At 36.8% G+C, this 22,532-nt stretch overlaps 1 protein-coding gene across 1 annotated transcript; it reads right to left on the bottom strand.

Moving 5' to 3' along the window:
* Positions 1-1,055: 1,055 nt before the first annotated feature.
* Positions 1,056-22,295, bottom strand: LOC140139601 (uncharacterized). Its single transcript, XM_072161306.1, has 11 exons — positions 22,149-22,295; positions 19,043-19,247; positions 13,186-13,461; positions 12,625-12,897; positions 8,993-9,021; positions 8,243-8,390; positions 7,522-7,785; positions 6,892-6,971; positions 6,350-6,524; positions 5,986-6,088; positions 1,056-4,225 (listed from the first exon to the last, which is right to left on the bottom strand). Exons 1-11 carry the CDS (start codon positions 22,293-22,295, stop codon positions 3,961-3,963), a joined length of 1,965 nt encoding a protein of 654 aa, XP_072017407.1. The 3' UTR covers positions 1,056-3,960.
* Between the last annotated feature and the right edge of the window lie 237 nt (positions 22,296-22,532).

Below are 22,532 nucleotides of genomic sequence, written 5' to 3'. Positions count from 1 at the left end.
GGCTGCGGGTCTCTCCTAATGTGAATCGCTTCAGGCATTTTCCTTGTGTCGTTCCTGCTGTCCTTTTCCAAAATGGTAACTCCATCCCAGTCAATATTGTGACCGGACCTGGTATATTCTACGAAATTTTACCGTTTCCGGTATATCAAATCTTATTTTGGTTCTCAGGTCACCTACAAAAATCTGGAAAAGGTATCAATATAGATGAGGTGACATGTGTTTACATTTGATACGCCCTCTGTTGGTCTGTGATCAAAACTGTCAGGCAAAAAACACTATAGTTTACATGGAAGAAGTTGATTTTTATTCATTAACTTTGGTTTCAAAGCAAATAATACAAAAATGGTATCAATCTTGTTTATAAATGCATCAAGCTATATACATAATATCACACAAAACTTCTAAGGTTTTTTGAAAGTTGAGTTTTAAAGAGATTTATGTGGTCTGTCATAGACACTTCTGTGTTATTTTGCCTGCTTAGAAACAACAGAGGGCGGTCTGAATGTAAACATGTGACATCATAGGTCACCTCATCTATACATTTGCCATCATTTGTAGGTGACATTTAAAGGAATTATCATGCCAAGTGTGCAGAAGCTAACATTTACAAAACCAAAGTTATAAGAGTGAATGTGGAACTTATTGAATGACCTTCGTAGTTATTATGATTATTATAGATATCACATTTGCCTCTGCCCAGCTTTAGACTGCTTAATAGAAACCTGCCGCATAACACCCATGGCTACCCTCACATATAAGGTCAACAGAAAACTGGCTGTCTTTGAACGACAGACCCTTACTTGAAAAAAAATAATAATAAAAAAATAAAACCCCCCCCAAAAAAAAAAAAAAACCACAAAAAAAAAAAACCCAACAATCGATTCTCTCTTTCTTTTCTGACATCCTTAACACATAGAGTTTTGAACAGTACTGTTTCTTCATACTTATAGTTCTAATGTTTTATTGCAGCATTACAAGAATACAATATACCAATTCACACATTCTATGACTATTTGGTTAGATAGTTGTCCAAGTTTTGGCCATGATTTTTATTAAAAGGTTTTGGATTGAGCCACCTTAAGCTAATGGGTTGAAAGTTGCAATCTTGCAGACACATCATGGGCGCAGGGTGCAAATTTGAGATTTTATCAATGTATAGGAGCAGACGCCATAGTATGCCTCTGGGGTATTTGACATACTCGTTGAGCTTCTTGAATACTCCAGAAGTACTAAACTTTGGCTTGTTCTAAAGCTTGACCAAGGTAACTAGTCAATACTATTGTCTGTATATTACTTTAAAGAAAATAAAAATTACATACACTCACATTATGGTGTCAAAATCATTGAAGATTTCTATTACTTTCATTGTAATAAGTCCCTATGCTAGTAAATAAGATCTAACACGTTGGGTAACTTCCCTAACTTAGGGTCTTTTTATCTTTTCAGTTTCTGTTTTCGTTTTCGTATTCGTTTTCGTATGTCATTGTTATTCCGAAATGTTAGCCTCCTAGGTGTGACCAATCTTTTTATTTAGCATAAGGACTTGATCCCCCTCCTTCGTAGTCCGCCTAGCGAACCTTAGGACTAGCGAACCTTCGGACTAGCGAGCCTTCGGACTAGCAAACCTTCGGACTAGCGAATCTTCGGACTAGCGAAACATAGGACTAGCGAACCTTCGGAGGAGCGAATCTTCAGACTAGCCTAGACCGTGGGGCCAGGAGGGTGCAGGGAGTGTGACGCGACATATGGGGGTTTTCAGTGCAGACTAATGCGCCAAACTGGATGCACATTTAAGACCAAAATGTTGCTGAGTATGTAAGGAACTGAGAAAGGCAAATAATACAGGCGGGCTCATCTGGTAATGGCGGGGCAGATGACCTATGATAAAAGACCTCGTTACAGTCGGTTCCGATCAGGGTAATCAGCCCGATTGTTGGCTACACTTGCATGTCCTGTAAACAAATTCAGGTCAGCTATCTGTGCGACCCCTTCACCAGGTCATTTGTGCCTGGCCGAAGTTTTGTCAGCGTTATCTTCTAGATTTTGGCTGTTAATTCCTAGATATGCTTGACATAAAAAGAAAAAAAGTCAGTACATGCAGATTTTATGGTACAAAACTCTCATTTAAACTACTTCTCTAAGGCACTTCTTCATCTAATTTGGTCCGATAGCGCTATCGGTGGCCTAATAGGTACTGATGGCTCTTTATATCGGACCCTTAACATTTGTACAGTGCATTCGTTTTTTTAAATTAAATGAAATTTAATGAATTTATTACATCCCAGGGAGTGATGTTAAGTGTCATCGGTACCTAATCGGGCACCAATAGTTCTATAGGACCGAATTTGATGTGGTGCCTAAAATAAATTCAGTTTTAGCCGGTTTTGTAGAAAATATAAATACCATAGACTTTGGGGTAGTGAATTCAGAAATGTAAACACAAAACTAGATCCGGCTATTCCAAGTAACTTACATACCGCCCTCTGGAATGGCTGTTCTAGGAATGCACATACCCATCTGTTGTACATCACTGTCTCGCAATTTTTAATGAAACAGAACACTTCAACAGGTTATATATAAGTATGCCAATCATTTCACACTAGTTTTATTCGTAAATACACCTACAGAAAACTATTCAGAGACTTTAAGCTTTAGTGCATTAGAAAAAAACCTAACAATTTAACAGAATACCAAATTATTGAAACCAAGTTTGGTACAAGATATATTGGAACACTCGATACAGGTGAAAATTGCTGGATGCCAAAGAGTCTACACAACAAGATTAAAGTTTACATAGGGATGGGGAATGATTAACATACATTACGAAGGTTTATCTTGGAAGTGTTGTAAGAAAAAGAGGAATGTTTTAAAATTGATCTAATAAGTGGAAGGTTACGAAAAAAAAAATAAAAACATAATTGTCTTCTTTTTAAATTTAAAAACGTGTTTTAGTATAAGAGCTGAGGGGTTTATGAGTTGAATATGGGTAGGGGTCGTAGTACCCCATTTTTAGTTAGATAGTGGAAAATGCCTCACACATTACCATTTTTGCATCCAAAGCCTCATACATTACCATATTTTACATCAAAAGCCTTACACATTACAATATTTTACATCAAAAGCCTTACACATTACAATATTTTACATCAAAAGCCTTACACATTACAAAATTTAAATCTAAAGCATCACACATTACAATATTTTACATACAAATCCTCACACATAACCATATTTTACATCACACGCCAGCCTCACACATTCATGACATTACAATATTTTATACTCAAGGTCTCACACATTACCATAGTTTACATCCAAAGTGTCACACATTACCATAGTTTACACACAAGACCTTGCACATTACCGTACATCCAAATCCTCACACATATCCATATATTTACACACAAAGCCTCACACATTCCCATATTTTACACAGGGCCTTACATATTACCATATTTAACAACACCCGCCTTGCGTAACTAATTATTTAAATTAGTAAAATCATTGGAATCTTTACCATACGTGATATATATACCCCTCGCCGCATGTCCTGTATCACTTAGGTCAACATGCTCAAACAAATGTTGGCAGTTATATTTGCTTGTCTTTTTAACGGAGACCCGAGCTATCGCAAGTTTTCATGCGTTGAAGGCATCATGTACGATTTCCATCAAAGTTTGTTATTCTTTACTCAAAATGCTGACAACTAATGTCTGAAAATGATATTATGTCAAAATTGATCTCTTGACCTGACAAACACAACGAATTCGAATTTGGCCGATTCCATTTAAGTGCAAGTTGAGTTGAGACACGTGTAAACATTATAAATATGTTAGAAAAATCAGGTTTGAAAAAAAAACACCTCTAATTTAATTTTATAACATCGTACATTATTGCTTTAATGTGACCTTTTAAAAGCGGTCAACTCTTTCAGTTGGTGGTTCAAGGTATTATACCAAATTATTTCACTTCCATGTACGGTGAATCGTATTGAATCGGTGTCTCTTGTTGAACAGGCTGATTCGAGGGTATGGACGATTCATACTCGTGTGGTTTAGGTGGTTTCAAATCTGTGTAGCTGGTGTTTTGCAATGGTATTGAATAGCCATCTGATCTGTCCCTTGCTGCTTCAGGCAGAGTATATCCTTCATTGTCATTACCATCAGGTCCCCCTCTTTCACCATTGTTGGAAGGGCGGTTCTGTGGTTTACCCTTCTGTCTTTGCCTTACGGAAATATAAAGAAGAGATTCAAAGTGTGTTGGAGCAATTAAGGAAGATCTACGCATACAACATGTACAAACCGGGGAAAATGACAAAGCGAGGAACGAACGAGGATTACAAAGCGAGGATCTCTACATTATAAGATAGGAAAACGTCACTTGGTATGGGGTGTATGGGGTGTAGTATGGATGCCTCGGTATGTATGTACAGAACCACTCCTCTATTCGTCCTACATAAATTCTCCCAGCCACATTTCCCTAACATAATAATAATAATATGAAATTAAAAAAAAAAGGAAACTGTATCCCTACAGTATCGACATATTACCAGCACCTTAGTCCGCTCGGCCAGCTGACTTGTTGGTGCCAACTTGAAAATTTGAACATATAATCGCAACTTCATTACTTCAACATACCACGTGACAAGCAAAGACAGAAAACGTACCATATTTTGGAATTTCATCTGCTTAAAAACATTAATGTGTATTATAATAGAGCTATCATTATTAATATTGTTGAATTCTCAAGCGCATACAGACAATACGAGGGGCCTATGATACATACACAATACATAAATCGATTTTGATTTCGTGGCACGTGTTCTGTGCTCAGGACATCGCGTCAGTTGCAAGTTAGGGAGCCTAGTCAGCCTACAATTTTTCTTGTAAGACGGTCTGATTTTTTACAATTTATAGGAAAAGTCCACATAAGTCCCCAAAGTTTCTGTCAGATATTAAAAGATTAGATTCCCATAAAGACGAAACAATAATCTTTAGTGGGGACCAATGTAAAATTTACATAAAATTTTCACCAACAATTCAGTGTTAATTTTTACTAAATTCAGAAAATATTTTGGCGTATATAAAATGGAAATAAAGTTCTCTGCCTTCTAAACCACCTAAACTTTAGAATTTTGGGTATCACGAATACTCTTTTTGGGTATCACGAATTGTTATATATGATGTGCAGTAATATTCATATATTCTTTTATACATAGGGGTGACATAAAAAAATATTTCATTGAAAACCCTCCCACTCGGCTATTTCAAAAAGGTAACCACGCTTCCCTAGAATGTGCAATAAATTAGCATTAAAATTTTTCTTATTTTAGCAGCATTCTAGAAACACTTGGCTTTTGGCAAAAAGAGGAGTAGTACAGAATTTTTTATGTGAAATGCGTTGGGCACCTTCGCTTTCAATGGGATTACACGTAATGGTGTGTTTAGCAATTAAGCATTATAACACGTTCTAAAAAATGTCAAATTCATAACAATGTCATGTTGTATTCATACTCGCGGAATGTCTGTATACTGAGCATAAAACAGTGTAACATTTAAATGCCAAACTCATGTTTTCCGAAACAGTCGCGGTTACTCTGTGCTGATTGGTTCCTTGTAATCATTTGACGTGTACGCCACAAAGTAAGCTACGCAGTTTTTGACGCCATTTCGTTGGTCCTGCCTAATACTTAATCCCAAATGTCCTATCACTAAACATTTCCAGTTTTTAGCATCACATGTTTACAAATCGAGGAGAAGGTGCATCTACAATAGTGTTTAGGACCTAAAGACTGTGTTTTGTGTGTGTGTGTGTTCATGAAAAACAGGAGAGATAAACAAATGATATATTTTGGAAAAACTGATGAAATTAACATGCCCCTCCAGTCTACATCACTACCCAGGATATGCCCATCCTGTCTACATTCTATATAGGAATTTCGTTTGAATACTACATTACAATCATGTGGTGGGGCTATTAACTTACCGGTAAACGAAAACACATGCAACGGGAAATACGATGATGACAATCAAAACGCCAATTGCTACCCCAACGATTAAGCCAATATTTGCATTCTTGGCACCAGGAGCTTTTAATTGGAAAACAAAGAATTAAGAATTATTTTAAGTGCTTTATAAAATTTACATTAAATAAATAAAAAAATAAATAAAAAAAAAAAATAAATAAATAAAAAAAATAATTAATAAATAAATAAATAAAAAAAAAATAACACCAAGGTGCCCTATTTATGGAACCCCTAACAGCTCACCATTTTTAGTTGGGTGGAATTGGACAAGCGAGACACGTTGACTGCTACTCAAACTACGCCCCTTTAAAAGACCAAACTTACCCTCATCAGTTGACTCTTTGAGACTTGCAAGTACGTGCAGTTGATTATCCACTGTTAGTCCTGTGATCTCAATGTTGTATGAGGTTCCTGGTGTTAAATCTTCAAGGACTATGATTTCTTGCTGCGCATCTACAATGTCTATTTTCCTAGCGCTTGTTCCTGAATGGTATAGAACCTAACATTTGAAGAGAAAATATTGTACATGTCGAGTCGAAATTCAAGTGAATGAGTCAATTATAAAATCGCTGTGTTAAAGAAGTACGACTACTATACATTTGGTATCTTCTGGAATATTCATTATACAAATGTCTACTTAATATTAATTATTAACCGAGAGTGCAAATCATTGCAAGAATATCACAGTTCGCTAAACAATATTCACCTTGAACAAATCGAATGATTCCAAGTGCAGTAGCTATCGTGGTAGCCAGATCAAACAAACAAAAAACACCCAAAAACAAATTTTGTAAAACTATTAATATTTTATTTATGTTATTGCCTAAACATGCTAAAGAAAGTACGGAAGTCATGTTTTAGTGTACCTGATATTCAATGTAGTCGTCATCAGAGTTGGAAATCTGTATACTAATAGTTGTGTCTGTCGTGGCTATAATTCGAGCAACTGTAATTATCAATTGCAAAATTACATTACATTACATCATTACAAAAAGGTAAATCGCAATGTATTTTTATACGGTCAATCTTATACAGGTTTCAATGGACAATCTGTACGTATGAACCGCGCGTATGAATGAAGTCAAATTGTCACACCTCACTGTTGCTTTTATTATTATGCATTCTTACAATCAAAAAGGATCATAGTTAGACTTTCCTTCGTTTTCATTTTCCTATTGTTGAATGGCACATTTTGTGCATTTTCAACGTTGTCCTCACGTTCATTTCGTACTTGCAAAATCTTCAAAACTGGCTAAATATGCGACTTCGCTTCGATACAAGAGTGTAATTTTGAATAGATAGACTGGCGTACGATCACGACGTTTGGAAATCACAACCTTTCCATGTTGGCAGTCGCGGTATTACGCAAGAATAATAATATTGTAGTATAGGAGATCAAATCCTGTCTAACTTAAAAATTATTTCGACGTACATTATAATAAAATCAGTCCATGAATATAATAGAGTTTAATGTTAATTTATAGTATACTAAATACCTGTTGTTATCTTCGTGTACGTGAATGAACACGCCGCCGTATTCGCGCCATCTGATGCAGATACGAATATGATGTTTCTGCCAGTCGCAAAATTAAACTTGTCGTCAAATGAATGCGTCTGTTGAGAAACTGCAATTTGTTGAGACTGACCTCCGTAAGAGTATGTTATGGTAACAATGTCAGGGTTTTCAAAATTGGACAGAGTAGGACTGTCGAATGAAACTTGGCTGGATGAACTAGAATTGACAGTTGGGCAAATTATTCCTGTAAAGAATGTAAGTGATTAAGTGAGTCAGTATTATGAAGAGCTTAGTTTCAAAACCCCTTACATCCACTTGCCGAATTTTGAGAACACATCAAAAAATCATCAAAAAAATCACAGATATATGGGAGTTTGCTACAAAAGCAGTTTATGGTGGGATGCTCATCCTACCCAAGCATCCCACCAAAAACTGCTTTTGTTGAAAACTCCCTTATATCAATGATTTTTTGATGATTTTTTGATGTGTTCTTAAAATTCGGCAAGTGGATGTAAGGGTTTTGAAACTAAGCTCTTCATATACATTCTCATCATCTTTCAGTATTTTGATTTGATGTTTTTACAACAATTTCATTTTCAAAATGCAGGCGTCTATTGTTTGATATGAACAATAAAGTTCGGTATAAGTTCGCATTTTCAAGGTTAGCGAAGTGAAACACATTATTCGACCTTCAGGCTTACCAACAGCTAGGACTTGAACAGTAAACTGACACAAAGCTTGGTCACCAGCTGCATCGGTAGTTGTTGCTGAGGCAGTTCGTGTGAGTCCCAGTATGAAAAGTACTACCAGAAGTTGGAGTGTAAAGCAAGGTATACGGAGGTGTGCCACCTATTGCAGTTACTGAATACGTCACATTGGTAGATGTCTGTTCCGAGTCTACTCTTCTCACTATGTTTGGACATTGCAGATTAAGCGGTGTCTCATCAACTTTAGTAGAATGGTGTTTTGCGAAGGGAGAGAACACGAGACAGATAAAAGTTCATTCAATACTAGTAGAATAATGAAATTGTGATATATGCAACAATAAGGCCATAACTTGACATAACAAGTTCATTACTTTGCAGTCTATACCGGGGACATCAATAAGCATAGGTACTGAATAATTTATTAATGACAACAACTCAATTTCCAAGATTTCCAACGTTGGTCTAAGTGGATCAGATCAGGTCACATAATGTATATACTTATTCTAAATCTCGACCCTTGGCACCACTCCTCCCTATGCCATAAATAAATTTGACTAGCCCAATTGCCAGAAAGAACCCGCTAGATGGCACAACAATGCATGACGGCGTGGATGGCTGTTAACGCACTTGTGGGACATTTGTCGATGGACTGAGATTTCCCTAAAATGAAATTTATCGATCAATGAATACAAAGAAACAAAATATCACAAGGCATATATGATATACAGTGCGCAAAATAATTACGGTAACAGATATGTTTACTCCTGTACATCCTAAACGAAGACAAGTATGTCAAAATTAAAGTAAGTAGCCAACACCTTTAGCTCTCAATTAAGATCTCGTTTGTTGAAGTTGGTTGAGAATTAAAGAAACGGTGATCTAAAATATAATGAAGGAACGAAATCAAAAGTTGCACTTTTATGTTCTAATCAATGAAAGCACGACGCTAGTTTAAAGTGCTAATCAATGGAAAGCACGGGGCTAGTCTTCTTGTTCGAGAACGTTTTGTGCACAGATCAAAAGGGCATGCAATGGAGCAAACTGTATGCTGCAATTATAGCTTTTGCATCTGACATATCTGTCTTTTTTTACGATAAACAGGGTAGAACATAACTGGTACTTTAATTATTTTGCGCACAATATAAGTATCATGTCTTCTATACATGTATCATGTTTTTACTTATGCGTTTATATGTACAGTTACAAACAACTTATCAAAATGATGCCATTGTCGGCTGCTGCATGTGTTTCTTTTTACATACAGCTCAAACATCTGGTCGTCACTAAAAGGATATATATAGTACCAGTTGTCATAATCATTGAGTTGAGACGAATTGGCAACCCAGCAAACACAAAGACGTTTTTTAAATGTTTTATACATGTTATATTTTGAGTTTTTGTTTAGATAAAAACGTTTTAATAACATTAAATGTCGAGTTATATAAAGATGACGGAAACGTTTTAAAACGTTTTGTATGAAAACACACTACAACAATAATTTTGTTTTCAAAATGTTATCGTAGACATGATAAAATATATTTTGCAAACATTTTTTGCCAAATATCTTGTCAACGCTTAAGGTTAGCAACTATTTTAAACTGTTGCGATTTGATAGTTCACAGTATCTTGCAAATGGTAGTGAGCTTTTGCAACAATTGCATTGATCATTTCATAGCTAGTGTTTAGAAGAATTCAAATATTACATATATACTTTTGAATGCCATGTGGTTCTTGAGTTATGTTGTAAAGAGGGCTGAAACAACAACACTTTCGTAAAACGTACATAACTCATTAACAACAATAAATCAAGCAAGTTTTCAAAGTATATGATTTGTAGAATGAACTTTTGCAAAACATCAAATTGTTATTTTTCAATAATATATTGATTTAGATCATGAAAATCGATCTTTGGCTGCTTCGACCAACAATACACCGTGTAGCCTTAAATAACTTTATGTTAGACTATTTGAAGTAGATTATCAAAAAATGTTTTTGAATGTTACCAAAACGTTTTATACCTTTATATGTCCCTTTTTTTGGCGTTTTTTAGCAACCTTTTGCGAAAACGTTTTGTGTTTGCTGGGTAGTCCCCCTAACAGCCGCTTTCTGTCCGTCCCAACACTCGTCGCTCCTTACAAACCATAACCACATGCAGTATGTGCCTGAGACTACGAATCGGATTGTAAGGAAATGTCAGAACGCACATATTGTCGGAAAGTTGCTGGATTTTTATACTTTACACAAAAATCCTCATAGAACCCGAAAGTTAACTTCAGAAAATAAAAGATTAGATTACTTTAAAAACAGTAATCTTTAGCGGGGTTCTATAGAATTGCCCAATTCATATTTAACCATCTTTTCAGTTTGCATTTTCACTAAATTCAAAAACAAATTTGGCGTATATAAGATTAAAATAAATGCTCTGCCTTCCAAACCAGATCAATTGTATCACGAATCGTTATATATTATGTACAGTTACTATTCATATATTCCGTTATACATAGGATGCTCAGCTTTTACACAAAAATATTATATTAATTGAAAACCCTGCCACTGGCATATCACATTTTCATCAAATAACTTTGATTTTATAGCCGAGATTTATGAGTATAATCATGGGTAATTTCAATATCCTGACACGTAAGATAACATAGATGTGATGATGGTGGTAGAACTTTTTGAATGACCCTTGTATAAAATAACACTATCAGTAACAAAAATATCACAAAGCAGCAAATGGTGCAAGTATATAAACTTTTCATATGCCCACTGTGAGAAGTCTCTCAACTCCCTTGCCTCCCTGTGGGATGCTGTCCGCCCTGATATTTAAGATTCTAGGTCTTTTTGCACATTGAGCCGATTTTTGACTATTTTCGTAAGGTGCTTTGCATACCCTCTGCAAAAGTGCTGGCTACGCCACTTTTTAAGGGGCTGTACAATAATTATGAGCCCTGGGGAGGGTAAAAAAAAATTTTTTTTGGGGGGGGAAGCAATTTTTGGCGAGCCGAGGGGGGGGGGCAATCGATTTTCGCACATATTCATGGGGCGCATTTAAAATAAAACGCTCTAAAAAGGCTTAGGAAAACAGTACGGAAACGCTTTATCATGCAAATTTTCCTGCTCGCTTGGCGGACCGGGGGGAGGGGAAGCGATTTTTGGCGGGCCGTTCGGAAATTTACCCCCGGATAATAATTATTGCATATCCCCTTAATACTTCTATACCGAATAAAACAAAGGATAACAATGCTCGGTTGATATAAGGGATATATATGTTACATAAAATAAATAAGAATAAACATTAACAGCAAAACAGAATTTCTATTCCTATTTTCGATATGGAAAATAAAATAAACTAAAGCAAATCCACCTTCACTTTTGAAAGCAGTGAAATAAAAATCTATTTTATTTTGCCTATGGTAAACATGGTAAATGGAAGAAATGGTACAACAGAAGTTAATCCATGATCTTTTCACAATATTGCACAACCCGAAATGTAATCTTCACTGTTTTTCTTTGTCCTGTTTGATAGAAATATACTAGAGAAAAGAATGATACGTCCCCCGCTGAAATTTAAAATCAGTTTCGTTTCCGAAAATGATAATATAAAACATACCATTTTCTCACTTTAACTTTCAATTATAAAATGAGAAATATGTATTTTCCCCCTTTTCGTTTAAAATTGTTCAAATGGGAAAACGAAATAACGCAGTCCATTAAAATCGAATGTACATGTTTTTACTAATCCTGCTTGCTATATTTTGGGTTCAGATCCACTAAACAAGGAACAAATCTTTGATTATAGATCGTCACAATTGATACATTCCTGCTTATACATGAGCATGCACACGAATAGGAAACTTCACTTACATCCATAGGCGTTGATCCCGGGGGGATGAGGGATAAAGCCTCCTAATATTTTGCCAGGGTGATGGTCCATACAATCCCCCCCCCCCCCCCCCATGTTGACACCTGTATTGAGATTCTGACCAAATTAACCTCATATTTGGCCATTTTTTCCCCAAAAGTGCCATTTTTCAAGCTTCGCGCGAATCTATTCCACTTGTGCGCTTATATTTCATCAGTTTAGCTTCAATATGACAATTTTTTCGCGGGCTTTGCTCGCATTTGTACCATAAACTTATTATGCCGCCAAAAGGTGCTGGGTTCACTATACTTCAAGAAAGTTTTTCTAACTCCACCCCCCATGTAAAAAAAAAGATATTTACGCCACTGGTTACAATGCACCAACATAGTACCAAAGTGGCCTGATTTAAAATCCAAACTCCACTTTAGTACCGCTTCGTGGCAAAAACAAAATGGGTTCCTTAAATTTGAATTTGGCGTCCTGTAATATATTATTTAACCAAATTTCTTACCTGCAGTGACTGTAACTGTTATAGTATCAGACATTGAGATTCCACAATTGTCAGTGGCTGTTGCTGTTACAGTTGTCACTCCAGTTGGGTAGGTTGCACACTGTTGATTTCCTTGAGGAGTGAATTGAATTGATCCACTGCTGTATCTTACAGTTGGAGTCCCTAAATTGTCTGTTGCTGTGCATTGGTTGAAACACACTTGTGTGCTAGCTTGTCCACGCTGAACTTGGGAACTTACATCTTGTCCGCAGGAAATAAATGGCCGGACAGTATCTATGATTGAATAAAAGTAAATAAATAGATGCATATTTTTAGTCCCCATGAAGCGTCATTGGTTGGAAATGGAGGTCAAGGTCATTAAACCTTAGTGGAAATAGTAAATGATAAAATCGGATCATATGACAGAAGATAAAGTTAATTGCATTTGGTTAGTCAAGCCGCATGTACCCAAAGGCATAATGTTTGAATGTTATGCCATCGATATATTATTAGGTCCATGAATGCCAGATAGCAACTACTAGCAAGGCAGTCCTGTATTATATTATTAAAAAGATTTCTTACCTCCAGTGACTGTAACTGTTATAGTATCAAACATTGAGAGTCCACAATTGTCAGTGGCTGTTGCTGTTACAGTTGTCACTCCAATTGGGTAGATCGCACACTGTTGATTTCCTTGAGGAGTGAACTGAGTGAATCCACTGCTGTATCTTACAGATGGAGTTCCTAAATTGTCTGTTGCTGTGCATTGATTGAAACACACATTTCTGTTAGCTTGTCCACACTGAACTTGGGAACTTACATCTTGTCCGCAGGTAATAAGTGGCGGGACAATGTCTCCTATGATTGAATAAAAGCAAATAAATAGATGCATATTTTTAGTCTCCATGAAGCGTCGTTGGTTGGAAGTGGAGGTCAAGGTCGTTAAACCTTAGTGGAAATAGTAAATGATGAAATCGGACAATATATCATATGACAGAAGATAAAGTTAATTGCATTTGGTTTGTCAAGCAGCCGCATGTACCCGGAGGAATGTTTGAAAGTTATGCCACCGATATATTATTAGGGTCATTGAATGTCGATACTGTGATTCTTATCGTCAGCTTTCTTCAAGTTTGTGTTTAACAGACTTGTACCCGAGTCCAACTTGTCCGAGTCCGAGCCGAGCCGAGTCCATTTGTATCCGAGTCCGAGCCAAGTCCGAGTCCTTTTGTGTCCGAGTCCGGACTGGAGTCCATGTCCGGGGGTGCCGAGTCTGAGCCAAGTCCGAGTCCAACAAAAATAAGACCCGAGTCCGGACTCAGTCAGAGTCCATGCCCGGATGTGGGGGGAGGGGGACACCTTTGTTTCCAATGGACATTAATTGTGAAATTTCATTGTACAAGGAATACATTTAAAAAAATTCCACATAGCCCCCGCATGAAAAGTATTTAATTATCTTTGTAATCACTCAAAAAGCATTTTGTGTGAATTTTACATCCGAACTAGGTGCTATTAAATTTTTATGAACCACTGACCCCTGACCCCCCGGTTAATGAAAAACATGATAATTTGCAAATTGACACCACTGCATCGAATTATATGAATAAACATAATTTTTCACCAGGTTCGCCGTCGCAATTTATAAATAAAGGAAACAAGCAAAAAGTGAGCCTGCCCGAGAATTGAACCCAGGACCTCAGGTTGACAGGACCTGTGACATCACAACGGGAGCTTCGTGATTAGACTGGTTGAAATTCGAACCTATAAGTGTTCTCTTAAACTTATCTCCTCCCCGCTAATAGCCTAGGACCGTAAATGCTAGAAATAATCTGTACTTGTATAACGTCCACTTGACACCAATGATTAAATTATCATCGCATGGACTGAATTCTACAATTAAAATTATAATTGTTAACTCTTCAGACTACTAAAAAAGTAAAAGTAGCAGACAATGCGAGACCACAATTGTCAGTGGCGGTTGCTGTTACAATAGTCGAACCAGATGGGTACCCTTGAGGGATGAATTGAATGAATCCACTGTTGTATCTTACATTAGGATCGCTTCCTGAATTATCTGTTGCTGTACATTTGTTGAAGCACACTTGTGTGCTAGTTTGCCCACACGGAACTTGTGAAGTTACATCTTGTCCACGGGTAATACGTAGTGGGATAATGTCACCTGTGATTGAAAACTAATTGAATTAATTAAATTCAAATTTTTGGCTCTCATATGAAAGGGATTGAAATACCCTTATATTGATTGGATGTGGATGTCAAGGTTATTAAACCATGGTGGAAATAGCAAATGATGAAGTCGGACAACCCAAATCTAAATTATTTTATGGGAGTGCCTTTGTGACTTGTTCCTGTATAATGTTGCTTTTTAATATCATTGTTGGAAGCACATGTCAGCTACATAGCTTTTCCATATTGAACTTGGGAAAATACTAGGCGGGACGCGGTATTTTTACCGTAGTTAACATTTGCATCGCATACATCATGTACGTAAGTATATGAGTTTAGATTCCACGGTATTCAGTTTGATGACACAAGTTTCTTGGCATTATTATTTCCTTTTACTTAACAAAAAGAAAAGAAATTTATTAAAATTCTAACATGGTTCTACAATGTTTCTCATTTTCAAAAATGTGTTTAACAATATGTACAGTATTGTCTCATTTCGTGAACAAAGGCCACACATAAATTGTTACCTTGCGTTTGCTTTACAATCGTTCACCCAACTGTAACTATAATACCAGCTCATTGCTCATTGCACAGGTAAAACTGAAACTTGTGTGTGTGGATTTAACCAGAGAAGATCTGATGTAACATAGTTGAGCTGTTTTCAATGAATGTTATCTTGGTTTAATAGCTTTTAATGGGGTTTAAGTCCTGCAAAGGTCGTGGTGAATTCTACTGTAGACATGACTGCATCATGCATTTCTGTCTATCCTTCAAGAAAGTTCTCCTGAGCTGGGTCATTTTATATTATATAACTCATGCAAAGATACTTGTCATTCGATTGGTCAATTACAGTTGATTATGTTTGTCATTTTTAGAAAAAAGACTATTGCACTCCGCGCGAGCGCAATAGTCAATGTTCCATTGTACTAACGCGCAGTTACCACGCCAACGCTGTTTTACGCGTGCGTATAGCGTGCGCAGTGACCACCTGGACACGCAAATTATAGGTGTGGTGTCGCTACTAAAATAAACATAGTTTATATATTTTTCAATTTATTTTCCTGGTGATTTACAAAATTAAGTGGAAGAAAAGAAATTATATATGAGTTATATATAAAAAAATTAATATTGAATGTTTTTATTCGTTCAATGGAAAGAATATTTTCATTCGGTGAAATATGTAGCGTTCCATCCAACTCGGCAAAGCCTCATTGAATGGACGACAAAGCCTCGTTGAATGGAACAGCACATACTTCACCTCATGAAAATATTCTTACCATTACAGCCTGTCTCAAAAAAAATTGTGCAAGTGAAAAACGCCCTCTGTGGCAATTATAAAATACCTTTGTGATATGAGGCTTACATCAACGTCAAGGGCAAAGTCTTAGCTCTCAAATGCCGTTTGTTCTGTTAAATTTGCTTGTTTTAATCTCGAGATATGTTTAGTTAAGAGCGAAAGGGTAAACTCACAATTGTGCCACTTTTACCAGGAAAGAGGGCTGTACATGTAAATCAATGATAGCATCAAGTTTATCAAGAGTTCCTTCGTGAAGTCAAAAGAATGCATCACACAGTTGTTTGATGTGATCATTTATTATTTTTTCTAACAAAACTTTATAATAATGTTCAATTCTAGACCTGAATAACACCAACAGCTATCACAATAATAAACTGTATATACAAAAAATATTTTGTACCAATTTTTAACATAGATTTTCGTTTCTATATCAAATTATTCATCTCTTTCTGCTTTTTGTGGTAATTTTAATTCTATAAACTGTACATTTGTGTGCAAATTGAGGGCGCTATTACATATAGTTTTGATTTAAATAATCCAAATAATATGAGTTATATCTTACATTTCATGATAAAAAGATTTTTTGAAAATTCCCTTGTCATTTGTTAGTCTGTTTGCTGATGTTCCAATACCATTTTACAAGTGTCTACCCCTTGTAAATTTTAGATAAATAGCGCCATCATTGTTCAACATTTCTTAAAAATAACTCAGTTTTACATGTCATCAAACAACTGTGATCAATTACACAACGATACAAAAATGTTTTCACTGTTTTATCATGATACAGGCATAATGATTTATGATTCTCTTTTCCACTTAAAACAGATTAAAAGATAAATTATACATATTTCGCATTCTGCTGTAAAATTAAATGCATGTGCATACTGCATGTCAATGATTTTATGATGGTAAATACTGTTTTCTTTGTCACTCAAGACATGTTAAAAGACAATCAAATATTGCAAACTTATAGATTAATGAACGCGTATTACTTGTTGGGAGAGAAATTATGACAAAAAAAATGCACCCGCGCTGATGTTGATGCGTTTAATGCACGAGCCCCGATGGGGGAGTGCATTAGACGCATTAATATCAGTATAGCCCGCTTCCCTGGTAAAAGTGGCACAATTGTGATTTTACCCTTTCGTTGTTAACTAAACATATCTCGAGATTGAAACAAGCAAATCGAACAGACCAAACGGCATGTGAGAGCTAAGATTGCGTCCTTGACGTTGATGTAAGCATCTTGTCACAAAGGTATTTTCTAATTGCCATAGAGGGCGCTTTTTACTTGCACAATTTTTTTGGAGACAGGCTGTATACTCATAAACATTCAATATTAATTTTGAGTGAAATGTTGTGACGGCGTAGGCATACAATTTAGCTAGTACCCACAAATCATACGATCCATGGGTATGGTCATAACACGCGTATAATAGTCATGGATTTGGGAAATTCATTTAGGCCTAATTAGTTTCACTAAATTAGTAGACACCAACAACATTCGTAAATTCAATATTTTTATTTTATCATTCGAACATACTTTAAATAAACATGATTTTTTACCAGGTTCGCAGTCGCAAAAAATAAAGGAGACAAGCAGAAAAAGTGATCCCGCCTAGGAATCGAACTCAGGTCTGGTTGAAATTAGAACCTAAGCGGTCACTTAAACTTATCTCCTCCCCGTCGATCATACCACTGTCTTCCGGTTCATACTGTAAATGCTGTGTTTTATCAGAGCAGGTGTAAGAAAGAGGAGGGTTAACAAAATTATATACTTGAGATAATCCCGTAGGTAATCCTACGTTGCATCTATTCATAGTACTTTATTCTCAAGAAGTTAAACATACACTTGAAATACCCTGTGATGTTATAAGTGTGACCGCCCACGGTTGACCGACTTGCACTTCGGAATTGGAAATATTTCCAATGTTTCTATACAGAATTTGTTGAAAAGTATGAAACATGTGTGTTAAGGAACTGCTGCTTGGATGGGATACCACAAGTGGATAAGAAAGAAATCGAGTGTTGTAAAATTTCCCTCAAAATCCGCCCTTTTTGGTAAATATATAAATTTCTAAAGAAGAAACTTTAAGGATTTTTATAGAGAAGTGATGATTGTTGATCTTTTTTTTTTTTAAATGTATTTTCCTATCATTTCCTGTAAACCTAATAAAGATATTCTGATAATTGAAAATCTTCTCTATCATAAATAATGAGGCTGAAAGTGACAACAAGCGGCAAAAATTCTTTGAACAAGTTCATTTGGATTGTTAGATTTCACTGTTAACATAGTTCGTTTTATGCAAATCCAAGAAAAATGAAGATGTTAAACTCACATTTTTAGTGACGTTTCACGACTACACTAGTGGTTTCATCAGACTGGCAACTCATCACATCTGACTGCTTCCTTTTATAATCAACAGGAACCGCTATAGAGGGCGTGATGAGTTGGTCAAAGATGTTGTTGTGTGAGTAGGCCCCCTCGTCCTTGTTTAGAGTGTCTTTTCCTTTTCGGCGTATCCAGATGGCTTCTTTCAGCCATCTAGTGGTCTTGTCAGCTTCTCTATCGATGACCTTTGAGTCCTCCCATTTGATAGAATGATTAGTGGAGACAACATGATCAGTGATAGCTGACTTGTGAATGTCTGTGATCGATGACGTGCGGCTGGCTCTAATGTAGGGCTTCGTTTCATATTTCTCCACCTCTTTTTGGTACTCTTTGAGGCGAACGCCAAAAGGGCGCCCGGTTTCTCCGATGTAGGTACTAGTACAATCTCCGCAGGGGATTTCATATATCGCCTCTGCTTTTTGTTTAGGGAGAAGTTTGTCCTTTGGGTGAACAGGCATACTTCGGATGGTGCGGTGAGGTTTCGTAGCGGTAGAAAAGCCATGTTTTTTGAAAACTCTAGATACTCGCTTAGTAAGCCCCCTCAACGTAGGGAATTACAACCATACCTTTAGACTTTTCACTGTCATCTTTATTCTTTGAGGTAGTCTTTGTTTTTGGAGTGGCTCTATTTTGTTTGACTTTTTTGATCGACCATTCTGGGTAACCACCGCCAGATAACGCTTCGCGTATATTGGTCTCCTCTTTCTGTCTGTCTGCTTCCTCGGTGACTAGCGACTCACCCCGGTCTAGTAAAGCTCTGACGACTCCTAACTTTTGATGGAGAGGGTGGTGGGAGGAGAACTGAAGGTACTGATCGGTGTGCGTTTTCTTCCTGTATGTACTAAGTTTCACTGACCCGTCTGGTTTCTTGTGATCAGGGTATCAAGGAAGGGAATAGAACTGTCCTGCTCTTGTTCATAGGTAAAATTGACGCTGCCGTTGGAATCAATGGAATTTAGATGATCGGTGAGATTGTCGACTTGTCCTCTGCGTATAATTTCTAACACGTCATCAACGTATCTCTTCCAGAGACGTGGGCGACAGCTTTCCGGGGCAGCGGCAAAAATTGTAATTTGCCATGGAACTTCAGTCATACTTTATCTGAAATCTGACCGGATGACAGGGCCTGCATGTATGGTATTCATGGCATACTGAAATGAAAGCACTAACCTATCATTAAAAGTAGTCATCTCAGATCTGTAACTTGTGTATCACACACGTCCAACCCCATTGTGGCATTCTATTGTTAAGCGGCTAAATAGGTTATTCATCATTTATTTTGAATGGGCGGTATCACACATATTTTATTTGAGGATAGCTCTATGATGTCAACCTCCTATTTTTTACATCTTCTCTGGATTTATCATGTTCATGTTTATTTAGGCATTGTGCCATAACCATACCTGCAGTAACAGTGACAGTAAACTTGCTGAAGTCGGTCAAACCACAGTCGTCAGTTGCTGTTGCTGTAACAGTTGAGACACCGCTTTTAAACGTAGCAGTAACCGTACCACTACTATAGCTAAATGTATGCGTTCCCGCATTGTCAAACGCAAATGCAGGTTGGAACTGAACTTGCCTATTTGTAGATCCACATTGAACATCAGACCTGACATCAGCTGGGCAAGTAACCAGTGGTGGTTGCACATCACCATTAAAGGATGATTATACGACAGAAGTTAAAGTTAATTTGGTTAGTCAAGCCGCATATGGCATAATGTTAGAATGTTATGCCATCGGTGTATTATTAGGGTCCTTGAATGTCGATACTGGGATTCTTATCACCAGCTTTCTTCAAGTTAACTTTGGTGGAGTTCGTTATGTCTTTGACAATTCGCGCTGTGATGATTTTGCTTATTCGTCCTAGTTCAGAACAAGGATTGATGAGTCGGCACGGGCGCAATTTTAAAGCTACACGCGCGGGACGCTGAGATAAGCGCATGTTATTGCAAATATGCCATGATTTAAAAGACCTTGTAGATGTGATTGAGGTGTAATTTTGCCTCATATATAATTATGGATATACAATTTACTCATTTACTCGCTTATTGACCAACGAGGTAGCTCGTTATTCCCAACGCAACAAAAAACACTATGTTCTCATTGGTTTACAGCCTGTCTCAAAAAAAATTGTGCAAGTGAAAAGCGCCCTCTGTGGCAATTAGAAAATACCGTTGTGACATAATGCTTACATCAACGTCAAGGGCATAGTCTTGGCTCTCAAATGCCGTTTAGTCTGTTCAATTTGCTTGTTTTAATCTCGAGATATGCTTACTTAACAACGAAAGGGTAACATCACAATTGTGCCACTTCAAGAGGGCTATACATGTAAATCAATGATAGCATCAAGTTTATCAAGAGTTCCTTCGTGAAATTAAAAGAATGCATCAATTACACAACAATACAAAATTGTTTTTAATGTTTTATCATGATAATGGTATAATGATTCTCTTTTTCCACTTACGACAAATTAAACGATAAATAAATATTTCACATTCTCCTGTAAGATTAAATACATGTGCATGTCAATGATTTTACCATGGTAAATACTGTTCTCTTTGTCATTCAAGACATGTTAAAAGACAAACAAATATTGCACACTTATAGAATAATGAACTTTGACAAGTTCATGAAATTTGATAAATTAATGAAATTAGACAAAATAATGCACGCGCGCTGGTGTTGATGCGTCTAATGCACGAGCCCCGAAGGGGGGAGTGCATTAGAATTGATTTACATGTACAGCATGTACATCCCTATTCCCTAGTAAAAGTGGCACAATTGTGACATTACCCTTTCGTTGTTAACTAAACATATCTCGAGATTAAAAAGAGCAAATTGAACAGAACAAACGGTATTTGAGAGCTAAGACTGTGCCCTAGACGTTGATGTAAGCATCATGTCACAACGGTATTTTCTAATTGCCAGAGAGGGCGCTTTTCACTTGCACAATTTTTTTTGAGACAGGCTGTATATAGCTAATTGCTCGTGCACCGCATATCAGGGAATACAGTCTCAGCACAGACCCTCTGGGTCTGTCAGGTCTGTGGTCTCAGTAAACATACTGATGAGGTGGTATTTCCTGGCTAGCTTTAAAGATTTGTAAAACAACAAGAGTTATAATACACCAACATAGTACCCAAATGGCCTCATTTGAAGTCAAAATTCATCTTTAGTAGTGCCGCTTCTTAAAAAAAAGCGGGTTTCTTGAATTTGGCATGCACCAGATAGCAACTACTAGCAAGGCGGTCCTGTAATATATTATTTAAAAGATTTCTGACCTCCAGTGACTAAAACCTAGAAAATCTAATTTCTAGTTCTAAATGGCTTCAAATTTCATTGTTTTTTCAAAATAATTAACAAAATCAGTGAAAAATGAAAGTTGCTCTTCAAATTGAACTTGTAAGGGTCTTTGGGTGACAGATCAAATGGAAAAATAGGGGGTCTTCGGGTGACAGAGCATGTGTTCATAAAAATATGGGGTCTTTGGGTGACAGCGATGCTGAAAAGGGGGTCTTAACAGCCCTACATACGCGTCACCTCCAAAGTTGAGTGCCCCCGGGGTAGCACGCCTTTACAACAATTGCTCTCATTGGTTCATAGCTAATCACATGTCTTTCAGCTACGGAGTGTAATTTCAGCTAAACACATAAATAGAAAGATTAATCTTACCATCCGTAACAGTTGCTGTGAATGTACAACTTGCTGTCTGGCCAGCTGTATCCCGAGCAATAGCAGTAACTTGCGACGTTCCCGCTGGAAATGTTGCTGAAATCTGGCTTGGGTTTTGAGTATTGAACGCAATAAAATCACTGTCATATGTGATCGTTACCAATCCCACTCCGTTTACCGCGATTGCGGCAGGGAAAGACAGGAAAGAGGTGCCTTGTCCACAAGTAACTTGACTGTTTTGGTTTGGAGGACATGTAATTATTAGCTTGGCTGTATTGTAAATTAAAATAGAAAATAATAATGTTACTGTCTTAATTTATGATAAGTACATCTAAGATTATTAACAGTATTATTTAATGTGCACATACTTTCACATGGCATGGC

The sequence above is a fragment of the Amphiura filiformis genome, chromosome 18 (genome assembly GCF_039555335.1).
Source record: "Amphiura filiformis chromosome 18, Afil_fr2py, whole genome shotgun sequence".
Classification (NCBI taxonomy): Eukaryota; Metazoa; Echinodermata; class Ophiuroidea; order Amphilepidida; family Amphiuridae; genus Amphiura; species Amphiura filiformis.
Note: the sequence above shows the minus strand (reverse complement) of the source record. Positions and strands in the feature narration are given on the sequence as shown.